The sequence below is a fragment of the Eurypyga helias genome, unplaced genomic scaffold (assembly GCF_000690775.1).
Source record: "Eurypyga helias isolate BGI_N326 unplaced genomic scaffold, ASM69077v1 scaffold28210, whole genome shotgun sequence".
Classification (NCBI taxonomy): Eukaryota; Metazoa; Chordata; class Aves; order Eurypygiformes; family Eurypygidae; genus Eurypyga; species Eurypyga helias.
Window position 1 is genome coordinate 1,840 of NW_010224212.1, and position 13,520 is coordinate 15,359.

The following is a 13,520-nucleotide window of genomic DNA, read 5'->3' on the forward strand; positions in this document are numbered from 1 at the left end:
GATGTATACCTTTGTATATACTCTTGTGGTTTTGAATCTCATACTGGCTGGATGTGCCAGCGAAGCAGTGTGAACCAAATGACAGTGGATTACAAGTTCAAAGTCACAGTGACATTAAGCATCATGTGGTTTTTTTCATAGAGCAGGAAGGATTTTGAATGTAGAGAAGCGGTTGGGGTTTCCTGTGTTGATGTTTGTAATCTTCGGGTGAGGCACCCTTTTTGCATTAGCTTTGGTCTTATTTCTCTCCCGTGTGTAGTTACGGACTTCTAAAGAGAGTTCTTTTTCCTACAGTTGGCCTTGGCAGAGTTATATGAAGATGAAGCTAAAAGGCAGTCACTGTGTCCTGACAAACCGGCAGCTAAAAAGAACAGTAACACAAAAGTATCACAGAGGTAAGACATACTTCAGAAGTGTGTGCTACTGTATTAACTCACAAAACTTGGTCATGCTTTCATTGATTTTCCTTAATGACTTGGTCATACTTCCATTATTTTCATTAAATTTCATTAAGAAGGGCTTCTTAATGAACTTGTCTGGGTTTAGCAGGTGGAAGGAAAGACATGTATCTATGTATAAACCCAGCTTTTGCTGGCCTGCAGTGTTTGCAGTTCACATAGCATTTGAAGAATCAATGTAGTTTTAAATTTTTATAAAGAAGTCTTGCCAGTTTTTAATTAATTTTTATTTAAATTCTTTTCAAGAAGAGAAGCCGTTAAATCATTACTGTCAGGGATTCCATAACAAGCCTTGTATTTGGCTTGTCTTTCAATCTCTGCTGCCAGTATGGACCTCTCTTTCAAAGGAGGTTAAGCAGCAGAAAAGATCTTCGTCACCAGAGCCATGCTTCAAGTGCATATGAAGATGCAGATCTTCAGTAAGAGGGATTTTAGCACAGTATGCGACACTTGTAAAATAATAGCTTTTTGGTGAAGTTTCCTTGTTTGCATTGGTAAAACCACCGAATTTGACCAATCAGCTACAATGAACAGGACAAGGTGTAACAGGTTTAAATTGAAAGTGGGGAGGTTTAGAGTGGATATCAGGAAGTTCTTCCCAGAGAGGGTGGTGAGGCACTGGAACAGGTTGCCCAGAGAAGCTGTGGATGCCCCATCCCTGGAAGTGTTCAAGGCCAGGCTGGATGAGGCTTTGAGCAACCTGGTCTAGTGGAAGGTGTCCCTGCCCATGGCAGGGGGCTTGGAACTAGATGGTCTTTAAGGTCCCTTCCAATCTAAACCGTTCTGTGATTCTGTGATAGAACACAGCTTATAAACAAATAAAGCAAACATCCACATCCCACTCCAGTTGAAGGAAAAGCTGCAATACAGTATCTCAAATACTTCAGTGTGATAGGTGTTGGCAGACACTTTCTCTTTATTGGCAATCATGCTGGAATGTGTCTGAGAAAGAAGAGATGGCTGCTATTTGTCTGGTATCAAAAATGAGACTTCTTTTAGTAGACTTCAGTTTGCAGTCAAGTGGGCAGTGTGTTAATTGCAAGGAAACATAGAAGTGCTCTTCAAGTCATCTACTCGCCTTGCCTTCCGTGATGGCAGCTATAGAAGAATGTCTCTGGGCTCTGCTGGAACAAATGCCACAGTATATATGCTGTCATGGTTGCGTAAAGAAACTTAAGACTGTTGGCACAAAAATGCAAACCCCCCAAAACCTGCACTATAACAAAGGAAGAAAATACTAGAGACCAAAGTGTTTCTAGTGCCCGTGACCGAAGTCCATAATAATACATTTTCTTCTGAGAAAGTAACAAGAAGCAGATCCTTCACTGGGATATAGTTATATGTTTTATCAACACTGATACTTAAAAAAGTGATGCCCTGCTCCGCTACACTTTGATGTCAAAAGTGTAGTAATCAGACAAATCGCATGTATCTGAACTGGTGGCCTGCCATTATTCATGCAGCAGATTGTATGTATGTTCTTATCCCATGGTAGTTGGCTACCTTATGTACAGCTTGCATTAATTGCTTTTATCATCAACTACTTCTGGATAAGAGCATATAGCTGAACAGCTTTTCCTGGCATTTTGCAAGATAACAACCCTAGCTTGTCCTGTGGTAGCTTGTCGATCTGTCCCTAACATAAACCAGAATCTTTTGAAAGTATTTGCAATGTTGCCATTCAATGTATTTTTTAAATTGTGTAAAGTAGAAGCAAAAAGTACTACTTTTTAGTTTTTAGGATCCTCGTAGACTCCAGGATATCAAAGAAAGCCAGTGTTGACTTCACTAGGCAACTTACCTCTTGACAAAACCAGCTGAAATGTTGAAAGAATTTGAAGTAAGGTTAATTCTGGTAAGCTAGATTCTGAAACAGCTGTTGAGTCTGCACTGGCAGAAAGCAGAATCCTGCATAACCTATGCTAGAAGAGAATAGTTCAGTTGGAAGGGACCTACGGCGATCATCTAGTCCAACAGTTGTTGCACAATGACTCTGTCATACATGCGCCCTTTCCTGCTTATTCACTGAGAAGCAGCCATGGCTATGCACTTTGGTCAAAAAAAGTAAGAAAAAAAAAACCCAACAGCTTGATAGCCTTAGGTTTTGAAAAATAGGTAGTTTCAGAAGTTAGATATGACATGGTGTAGTGAAGTGTATGTGCCAGTCATCTTCAAACTTTTTCTTTTATTCTTTTGGCAGTCTTAAAATTGATTCTCTTAGGAGGTTGAGAAAACCAGAGAGAAGCATGAGCGATGACAAAGAAAACCAAAGGTATTTTTAAAACAAACAAAAAAATCATTTAACTCTTCTGAAAGTAACTTGGTCTTTTTGTGACATTCACGCTTTGTTCCCCCCGTTTTTCAAAATACGTGTGAGCTAAGCCTATCCTGCAAAGACCTGGTAACTACAGAGATGCTATGTGACTTACTACAGTAAGTTTTGGCTGTACACTGCTGTACTAAACTATATTTAGCAGAATCTGGCTGTAGTGATCTGGCAGCTGTAGATGCCTTACCATGTGACTGTATGGATGTAAAGGTTGTAACTTAAACTGGGACTCAAAAGCTTTTTTAACCTTTTCTCACATGTCCTGAGTTCTTCTGTGTATCTATTACTCAAATATTTGAACACCTCCTTTCTTTCTTGAATACATATTTTTATGACAATTCTTGTTTCATCTCCTTAGCACTATAATTATTTTAAATCTAATAATTAAAGATTTTGCGTAAATGGAAATTGGGATAACAAATACAGATTTATGTACAAAGGAGAGATGATACTAATTCTAATACTAATGATTGCCAGTCACGTGACATCATAAAAGCAGTATGATTGTACAGCACCTTCGTACCCACTACTCGTTTGAGGTAATTGTAAAATATGGTGGAATCAGCAGCATTTTGAAGTCATTGGTGGCCTGAGAGACAGTTTAATGTGGATCAATTGATTTGCCTTGCCCCAGGTGGTTAAGTGAAAGAGGTAAACAAAGTAGAAAATACTTATTTTATTAATTACTAACACTTCTTGTAATCAAAGACAAAACACACTCAGGTTTGCCAGGTTTTGTGTTTATAGACAGATTTTTTTACAGCATCTATTCCATTGGTATGGATTGGTAGTGATTTATGGCACCTTCCTCAAGATAGTCCTCAAGGAGTGTCTTCATAATCAAACAGATAAAGTTTTGCACAGAATTATTTGTAATAATAATTACAAATAAAGAGCTAGAAATGGCATTCTGACCAGCCCAGGCACAGTCCCACGTGCAGGACACCCCTGAGGAAACTGGTCTTTCTGGAAGCAGCTGACATCCCCATAAGATGAGGTGTATAAAGCCATGGCTGCATAAGGACTGCGTTCACTTAAACTTACGGCCTTGGCCCTTAACCTCTGGGGTCTGTTCCAGAAGGCACCTTGGTAGTTTTGTTAGTGTAATGTCTCTGGAGTAGTGCTGCTTGGGCTGCTGCCAAAGACACAACCAAGTGCTATATTTCTGTGATCAGAATGAAGAGGTTTTGTGCCAAGTTCATCTTTTTGTTCGTTAATTTTTTTCTTTTAATGGGAAAAAGAAAATTATGCTTGTCATTTAAAACATTGTTCCTTATGAATATTACTGTTCTAAAGATTTTATTCAGGTGACTCAGAATATAGAGGATTACAGATTTCTGGGGCTTCCAATAATCCGAGTAAAATTGTTGCTGAGCTCTTCAAAGAAGCAAAAGAACATGGGGCTGTCCCATTAGATGAAGCCTCAAGAGCATCTGGTGATTTCAGTAAAGCTAAGGTAAAAGTTAAAGTATATTTGATCTCTGTTTACATCAGTCTCTCTGAAACTCCTCTAACCACATGGGAGAAAATAGGCCTTTTTGTAGACTGCGAATAGCAGGGGATTTGATCAACGCAGTTGTGTACTATCTGCACTCAAATATCTTGCTGTAGAAAATAAAGCGGGGAGGAACCATGCAATTTCAGGGGGGAATCATTAGAAATCAACCTGAACAGGAATTATTTTCTTTCTTTTTAATTAAAATTGATTAAAAAAAAAAATCAACTGCAGTTGCATCCCCATGGAAATCTCTTGTCTGTTCAATTGTTAATGTTTGAAAAAGTGTACAGATTAGGAACTGAAATGCATCACAGAAAACCTGCTTAGCCTGATTACTGTTACTAGGTAGAATTTTCCACACAGGAAGTATACAACTTAGAACAGTATATTTGCTTTTTATCACAGAAGCAAGCTTGCTGATGCTTTCATTTGCACCTAGGTAAGAACTGTAACAAACCACTTCAGATATTTATTTCAGTAAGCTTTTCTGTATCTTTTCCAGTCTTTTTCTGGTGGTGGATATAGATTGGGTGACTCATCACAAAAGCACTCTGAATATATCTATGGAGAAACCCAAGATGTAAGTCAAATTCTGAATAGCAGGAAACAGAATCTCCAACAGATGTCTGCTTAATCACGTTTACAGCTTGAAATGCCAGTATTGCTGTAACTATGTCTGTGAGAAAAGACTAATATCTAAATATTACGTGTGTGTTAAGTAGAAATTGTCCACAGAGGACAGATCTTCGCTGGATACCTCTAAGGCCTCGTTGTGGAATTTCCTGATGTAAATTACTTTGAAATTCCTAGCAAGCATTCCTTTCAGTCACTTTCCTCCAGCTGTTGTTCTGCATTCTCTTAGCCATGCTAACATTTTAATCCTCTTAGGTTAGGTATTCTTTCTTGTTGTGGCTTGCAAAGTAGCCAGTCACAAACTGCAGGGCGTGGAAATATTCTAGGAATGGTGAAACAGCAGGTTAGAGGCCCTTCAGGAATTGTCTAGCCTTTCTTTGCTCTCACTTAAAAAGCAGGAAGTGAAGGAGAGACTGGGGAAAAGCAAAGTTCTCTACGCTTTGCCAGTTGTGTGAATGGCTAGAGCAAAAGCTTATCAAGAAACAAACCCAAAAAATGAGTAAGGCCAAAGGATGTGGTTCAGTCTGGGGAGTGCTATCATGGCACACCCGGAGCTGCTACCTTCTACTCTCTTAAGTAAGCCTTCTGCCTGCTAAGTTATAGCCAGAAGCCTGTTGCAGTGGGGTTACCGTAACCTGGGGCAAGGATAGTTTTCTAAGAGAAGGTCTATACTGGCTGGAGAAGTCTTGTTGTGCTGGACTGCAAGCAGTTGCAGGGAAGAGAGGTGCAGGCTCCGAAGGTGAAAGGCTCTGGCTGGATGTACAAGCTCACTGGAAAATAAGAGTGGGGTTAAGGAGGCTGATTTCCAGGATTCCCAGCATTTGAACTGAATGGCGCTAGCATCAGCTTTATTGGAGCTCAGCATGTAATAAATTGAGAAAAGAACAGTTTTTGCTGTAAGTGATGTATCAGCAGTAATTTGTAATTTTATGGATTCATTTCTTAATTTATCAACAAGAAATGTTTACTGGTTTTGAAAGTAATTTAAATGCTGTGAAGATCACTGCACAATCACTGGTATCATCTGTTATGTCATGAATAGCAGATTAAGAGATTTTTTTCCCCAATTGTAGAAGTGGTCTTGAAGCAGATGGTAGCCTGTAACTATTACTTGCTTTTTTTTAGGATTCTAATAATGATAGTTACAGAGCAGTGCTCTGTTCTTTTGTTATTTGCATTCTTGTATGTGGTCTGCTACAAAATCGGTTAAGTATAGATCAAAATTTGTATAACTAATATGTATGAAATTGAAGTACCTTATTTGTCTATCTTTGAGTTTCTTTTATTTCACCATTTTTGCTTTGTAGGTTCAAATTTTGCTGAAGCTATGGAGGAATGGCTTCAGTTTAGATGATGGCGAGTTGAGATCCTATTCAGACCCTACAAATGCTCAGTTTCTCGAGTCTGTTAAAAGAGGGTAAGTTAAAGTGGCAACCTTTTGAGGTATGTCAAATGAAGTGAAAGAAAAGGCTTTCTCCACGTGTACATAAGTATTAGACTCTCCAGGCTGCTTCTCTGCCTGCGCCCACAAAATATATTCTGTGTCTGTGATGAATGGGGCATTTAAAAATTTGGAACACTGGTTCCTTCTGGTGGTTTAACTCTGAATGTTACTTGTTACACATGGCTTTTAGTTTCACGTGTTTTGTTAGCGCATTCTGGGTTTTGACTGTCAGCTCACTGATGTTTTTTACTTCCTTTAGGATGAAATCAATTCAAAAAACAGACATCTATGACTTTTAAAGTAAACATACTAATAGTATCAACTTACATTGTACCGTGTAAGATTTTAGTGTAATTTTATATTTCAATTCAAAACATAATTGGGACATTTTTATTTTTGTAATTAAGGGAAATTCCTTTGGAACTGCAGCGACTTGTTCATGGTGGCCAGGTTAATTTGGATATGGAAGACCACCAAGAACAGGAATATGTGAAGCCTAGACTGCGATTCAAAGCTTTTAGTGGCGAAGGGCAGAAACTTGGAAGGTAAAAAATGCTGGATTTTCTGTTCCATCTTTGTGTTCTGTTTCAAAAACTGGATTTATTCAAGTAGGAGACTGTTGGAGAAGCTAATCAAATGACAGAAGCAGTATAAAATTATTCTGTGCCACAAGTCTCTGCCCTGATTTCAGAGTCACCAATAATCATGAAAGTGTATATATAATCTTAAAAGAAGTTAAGTCTTAGTCTTCTGTTGGAACTGCTCATAGATTTGCTAGATGCTTGGTTGTGACTGAGCGTTCTCTGCCTGTTCTTGCATATATCTTTGCCTCTTCTTTTTTTTTTTTAACTTCATCTGTGTTTAAAACGTGAGCAAAGGAAGCTGAAAGAGATTAGTACTGTACAAGCATCACAAGAAAGTGAGGAACAGGCAGAACTTAGTTACAGTGTGATACTGGCCAGTAAGGATACACTCTGCTCTGGCTTAGCTGCAGTACATGTTGTCTTTTACTGCTGGGATCATCTCAGAGGGAACAGGACATGCTGTTGCAGCAATATGGCTGATGCCTGACAATGCAGGTGGAAAGTATTCTTCTTTGGGAGCAACTCCCATATTTTTTTCTGGAGTGAAGCAGCAGAAATACTGTACTGAAAATAACCTTTTTAGTGGTCACTCATTGTAAGTTACGCAAGATGAGGCTGCTTGCGTAAAGAAAGAGAAGTAATGGGATAAACTACTATGTTTTAAGTTTGATCCAACATAAATATGCAAATAAGTTGTATCAAAATCTCTCAACTTCTACTATGATTTGATTAAAACTTCAAATGATGCTGCAAAATTTATAGTAGGAGCTGTGTTTTTTAAAAGCACGCAACCAGAGAAATTATACATGCTGCCCTAGATGAAATAATACTGCAAGGGTGGGGTTGTGGGAGAGAAGCAGCTCAACTTTTAACCTCTGATTGGACCCTTACTTCCTCCAATTCTTGTGTCATCTCCAACTGCAGTATAAAGTTAGTATCTGTAGTAAAATAGATGGAATTTAATGATTTAGCAAAGTTTACACGTGGTTCTGTTTAATTTGCTGTCCCAGTGCAAGGGTAGGCTGATTGCTAACGTGTGTTATTCCATTGAACTGATACAAGGCGTGCTAAAATTCATTCCTACAACTGAACATCGCAGACCTTGTCCGAAAGTGCATAATCTCTGTCCACATTAAGTTGGTCAGTAAAACTAAATGTTAATGTGACCTCAACTCTGCCAATCATCATCTTTTTCACATCGCAATTACAGGCTTTATAGTAACTTTTTCAGCTGACTTGATATTAGCTGTTGAATTGTAAATACTTTTGGGCTCCTGTTCATGTAATATGTTTGGTTGCCAAAAAATAGGTTAGTTACTGATGTGGTTCTGCAAGTAATTTAATTCAATACATGACTCTTAACTGTTTCTAATGTATATTTCATCTTTAAAAGTGAGGAAATATGCTCAGTAAAACTGAGGAGGTGGTAAGCTCTGGTAGGAGTGACACAGCAAACAATGTATGTGAAAACTTCTTCACCTGAGCACTTGCCCAGATTATTAAAGAAAATAGATGGGGAAAAGAGGAGGTTCCATATATCGGAAGATGTACACACCTGTTGTGTGGCATTTTTGTTTGTTTTGGTAGCTTATGAAGTCTTAGGTATGTAAGCAATGAACAGAGCAGCCAAAAGGCTGTCCCCAATCAGATTTATAGTATTTTTATACTAAATGTAAAAAAATTCCATGCTTATTATCTGATGATATCAAATACCTGTGAATATAATCTGTAGTTCAAAAGAGTGGGGGATGCACAGCACCGTAAAGTAGTGCTCCTGAAAGCAATTCCTAAAGCAGCTTGGGTCAGCTTAGTGCACTGTGATGGTGCATGATTAGGTTTTAACATAGTCCAAGCAGGTATGATATATAAATCTTAGTATCGAAGACTGTCAGTTCATGCTCCGTAAGCATAAACAATGATAGTTCTGTTTGTACTTGATGACCTATTTAAAATCACGCAAATATAATGGTATTCACGGTTATAAGAAAAATAAATATGAAATATTGCAATCCTTGACAAGAAAGTACAAAAGCATTATTTGTGTCTCTCTTAGAAAAGCTGTGTTTCTACTTAGGTCAGATAACATTGAGAGGATTTTCATTGCTCATTTGTACTAGCTATACCTGGTAACCATTCAGTGAAAAGAACAGCTTAAACATTACTCACTTTTTTTTGGTTTGACTCCATTAGTAACATCTGGTTTGGTTTTTTTTTTCAATCCTTTAGCCTTACACCTGAAATAGTCAGCACACCTTCTTCCCCTGAGGAGGAGGAGAAATCCATTCTTAATGCACCTGTTCTGATTGATGATTCCATGCCAGCAACTAAAATTCAAATTAGATTAGCAGATGGAAGCCGATTAATACAAAGATTTAATCAAACACACAGGTAAATTGATTCTCCATCAATGCAGATAACCATAACTACTTTGATAAGTTTGTGTTTTGTCATTAAATGAATATCAGCAGAACATCAAAAAGGGGAAAATACAGTTCCACTGAAATGCTATAGCTCTGTGTCTTTTTCATAACGTAGATGTACTGATAAATTGACTGTTAAAGCAGAATTCTATACATGGAAACACAAATGACTGCAAAGTCACAAATTTCTATGACCAGTTATGTCCTATGGTTTGTAAGGACTTGGTACCAGCCAGAACTGTGCTCAGGGTGACTGAAATCAGGACAACTTCACTGTGTAGTCTTTGTAACCCTGGGCCCTCGTTGGGCGGAGCGTGTAGCTGACTCCGGTGGCACTGTGAAGGCACTTAATTGCATGGTGTGGAGTGTGGTCTCAGTTGGAATATAGTCCACGCTACAGGCAGAGAAATCCTGTGGCCCATAATCAAGAGCTCCAGTTTTCTACCTCGTTATACCCGAGACTGTGACTAAACGTGACGTGGGTTATAAGTGTTGGCTGCAGCCTGTATGCAGAGGGTATATGACCATAACATACCCATTTGCAGTTCTGGCCTGTGGGCTGGACATAATGCTGAGAACCAACCTTTTTTTCATTTTGGACGGTCATCTCCTAGGAATTGGCAGTGTGTGAACTTGTTGGGTTTTTTAGCTCTGTTAGGAGTTTGCTGATTAGAGCTTGCCATCAGTTTTATTGACATTGTTGGGACACTGCCACAAATGGCGTTGGCCAACACCATTTATTTGCCAAAGAGATTGTGTCAGTGCAAGGTTCTGCAAAGCTCTGCTTTGCACCACGTGTCTGAGAGCGCTTTGGGCAGAGGTCAGGGATTTGAGCGGTAGTTCCACCCATGCTTCACCGCAAGCAGGGTTCAAGCCAGACCTGATCTGAAATCTGCACCATTGTGTTAGAACACAGCTGAAACTGAGCCTGAATCCTGCCTTGGAGGTGGTCTTTGCACGGAGTCAGTTCTGTGTTAAAATTGTTACATGAAGAGTTCACCTTTTTTTTTTTTTTCCTTCTGCATCAAAATAAGGGCAGAGCCAGTGTGCAGCTTTCTTTACCCAACAACATACACAGACCACAATGAGGCCATTTTAGCTGAGATGCCAATAGGGAGGAAGATAGAGCAGTAACTTTTCATATTTTAGCAGACCTGGTAATGTGCACTGGTAGTACAGGCCCAGATCCTTTCTTCACAGCACCTGCTGGAGAAGTGACTGAGATAAAGAGTAGGGCTTACTGGGAGCCTCTGTAGCCATGATGTGCTTTCTTCTGTCTGCATGAAAGGGTAGGAGTGGTAAATGCCCCAGTAATATGTGTAACTGAGGGTGTGTTGACAGAAGCTGATTTTAATCGTTATTAACTTTATTAATAACAAGAGGTCTTCAAAGATTTGTTCTCAGCTTATTGTCTTAGGAGAGAAACCTCAATTTTCAGGTTTTTTTAATCTATAAAATCTTATTTTTCATTCATGTCTTGTAAAACTAAATTATTCTTGTTATACTGTTGATGTGATTGTTTTATGAACTACTGTTCAGAAGTTCACTGCCAAGTGAAAGTAGGAGAAACCTTTCTGTTGAAGTCCATTAGTAATTCCCCTCTGCTTTCTCATCACTGTCACCATATATTTTGAGATTCCTCCTTCCATTAATAATTTAGCCTTCCTTGAATATATTAATAATGAGATTTTTGACAGCTGGTGTTGAAATTACTTGACTTCCTGTGTTAAGTATCAGTTTGCAATAAACTTCTATGTTACAAATTTTATTTCTGTAATTTGAGAAAACAAGAAACATTCATTTTCATTTTTACATTTTTTTATGCAAGAAAAAAATTCTATGCTACAACCTTTAGTCATCTGGATCAAATGGAAATGTAAAATCAAGGGGGCATATTAAATGGTGTCGTCTGTTAGAAGGCTTTGTGTTCTCTGATGATCTTAATGTTCAGATATTTATGTCGTGATGGAATCATACACAGTTTTCATGTCCGTATCCTTTCCACAGGATTAAGGATATTCGAGATTTCATTATCCAGTCCCGTCCAGCATTTGCAACAACTGATTTTGTTCTTGTGACCACCTTTCCAAATAAAGAGCTAACAGATGAAAGCCTGACACTACAAGAAGCAGATATACTTAACACTGTGATCCTTCAGCAATTAAAGTAACCTTACAGTTGTTGGTACAATACAGGGAGTGTGCTGTATTGTCATACACCATGTTTCCAACAGCTGGAAAAAAGGAAAACTCAGCATCTTTTTATTCCCTCACTTCCACGGATCGGATTTTTGGGTTTCGTGTCTTCCAGCTGTAACATATCTAACTTCTTCTAATTTCTCAACATTGTTCAACCTTTCTTCAGTGTTAAAATAAAGCTTCCCTATATTAGTGTGTTTCAAACCACATCTTGTACTAAATGTGAAATGAGACATGACATTATAACTCCTCATGATTTTGAGGTGGGGTGAGAAGTATTTTTCTGAAGGGGACAGTATCTTTCGTACATTTGGTAAGATTTGCACTATGGAAATGTTTTATGCTGCATTGACAAACAGCCATTTGAAAACTTAGCCTGTAGGTTATGTTTACCTTCCAAGCTGTATTAATATTAAGGTGTTCTGTTTAAGAGGTTGACAGATAATTAATGCCCTAATAGAATTTTTGTATATTCTGTTTGTAGCGTTTCATGGTGCAGTATAATATTTATATTCTAGTTTTTATGTAATTTTCCCTGTATCATTGCTCATACGAGTATTTCGGTTCAGGAGATGCAAACCTCAGCTATTGCAGACTATAATACATTATTATAATTTGTATTCTAGTTGTTCTATTTGTGGTGTAAATAAGTATGAAATTTTTTCCTCTTTGAGTTAGAAAAATGGGAAAGACCACTGTCATCTGGAGAAATGCTGTCATTTAGATTTCATGGCAGTAGGCCTGTGGTCACTCGGAACATGAATATGCAGTTGAACCCTGTGCAGCTACATGATCTTCACACAGTTCCTTAGTAACCCCAAACAAAAAAAAACATTGAGGTGCACAAACACAGAACTTGTTTATGCTGTCACTTGCATGCACAAAAGTAGACATTACTTGGCCGAGTATTTTTGACCTGAATTTCAGGTCTCTATACTTAGCATTTTGGACAAAGGCATTTTGTAATACTCAGTAGGGATTTGGTTGTGCAGCTTTCACTATACTTGTGTAGAAGCTGTGTAATTAAACCCCTTAATCTTCAAAATTATATTTTGAAATAACTTGGCCCTACGCCGCAATATGCAGGTAGGAATCTTATGCTGTGGGCAAACTGGCTGCTGTGCTTAGGTAGTAGGTGTTTTTGTAGTATTTGTGGCTTTATATCGGATGAGTGGATCACACTCTGAAGGAGGGTACATGGGCTGTATTTCTTGTACTGATAAATGTGATAAAAATGCTGTTTTCACTGATTGTTCTGAAAATTTCAATACTAATTTATTTATGCTAATCTATAATTTCTCAGAATATTTGATTAATCTTACATTTTTACCTCAGAGTAGATATCTGACTCAGTAAATTTTAAATGTGCTATTGTATTCGAAGTATTTTGTTTTGTAATCTGGATATCTGCATGAGTTTATTCATAACTCATTTCACGTGCTAAGTAATTAAAGTTTTAAGCTAAAAAGATTGTAGGCGATACTGCTTGTTTTCTTCCCCATTTCTTTTATGTTGTGATGAAGTGGTGATTGTGTGGCCTGCCAGATAGTTAAACCTAAACGAAAGGAACGGACACTTGCTACGCATGTATTTTATAGGCTAACACTTCTCTCTGTAAATGCAAGGTCAGAGTCTATCGTGGTATCAGTCGTGGGCAGTCTGTGGGTTGGGCATGTTTCAGTTAAGAATACTGGTAAAGTTACATTGCTTATTACTTCTGAAGACCATTACTAATGAAACACTGAGGTATAAAGGTCAGTGGGCTCAGTAATTTTTTTTTTTTTTTCCCCCCCTCCTCTTATTAGGCCAAACCCCAGAACTGTATGTTATCACGATCTCTTTCTTTCAGATATCTGGTAAATTTTAGTGCTCAGCAGCACCTAAGAGTAACTGGGGGGTCCTAGTAATTGAGATTATTTTGTCAAGCGCTAAGAAAATGTATTGTTAACACTAACA

At 38.2% G+C, this 13,520-nt stretch overlaps 1 protein-coding gene across 1 annotated transcript; it reads left to right on the forward strand.

Moving 5' to 3' along the window:
- Positions 1-294: 294 nt before the first annotated feature.
- Positions 295-11,672, forward strand: UBXN2B (UBX domain protein 2B; the record flags this gene model as incomplete). The annotated part of the gene is made up of 8 exons (XM_010160934.1): positions 295-395; positions 2,659-2,730; positions 4,084-4,243; positions 4,788-4,865; positions 6,226-6,335; positions 6,770-6,907; positions 9,173-9,334; positions 11,374-11,672. Coding segments are annotated over 8 exons (984 nt in total), but the record flags the coding sequence as incomplete, so codon positions are not given.
- Positions 11,673-13,520: the final 1,848 nt, after the last annotated feature.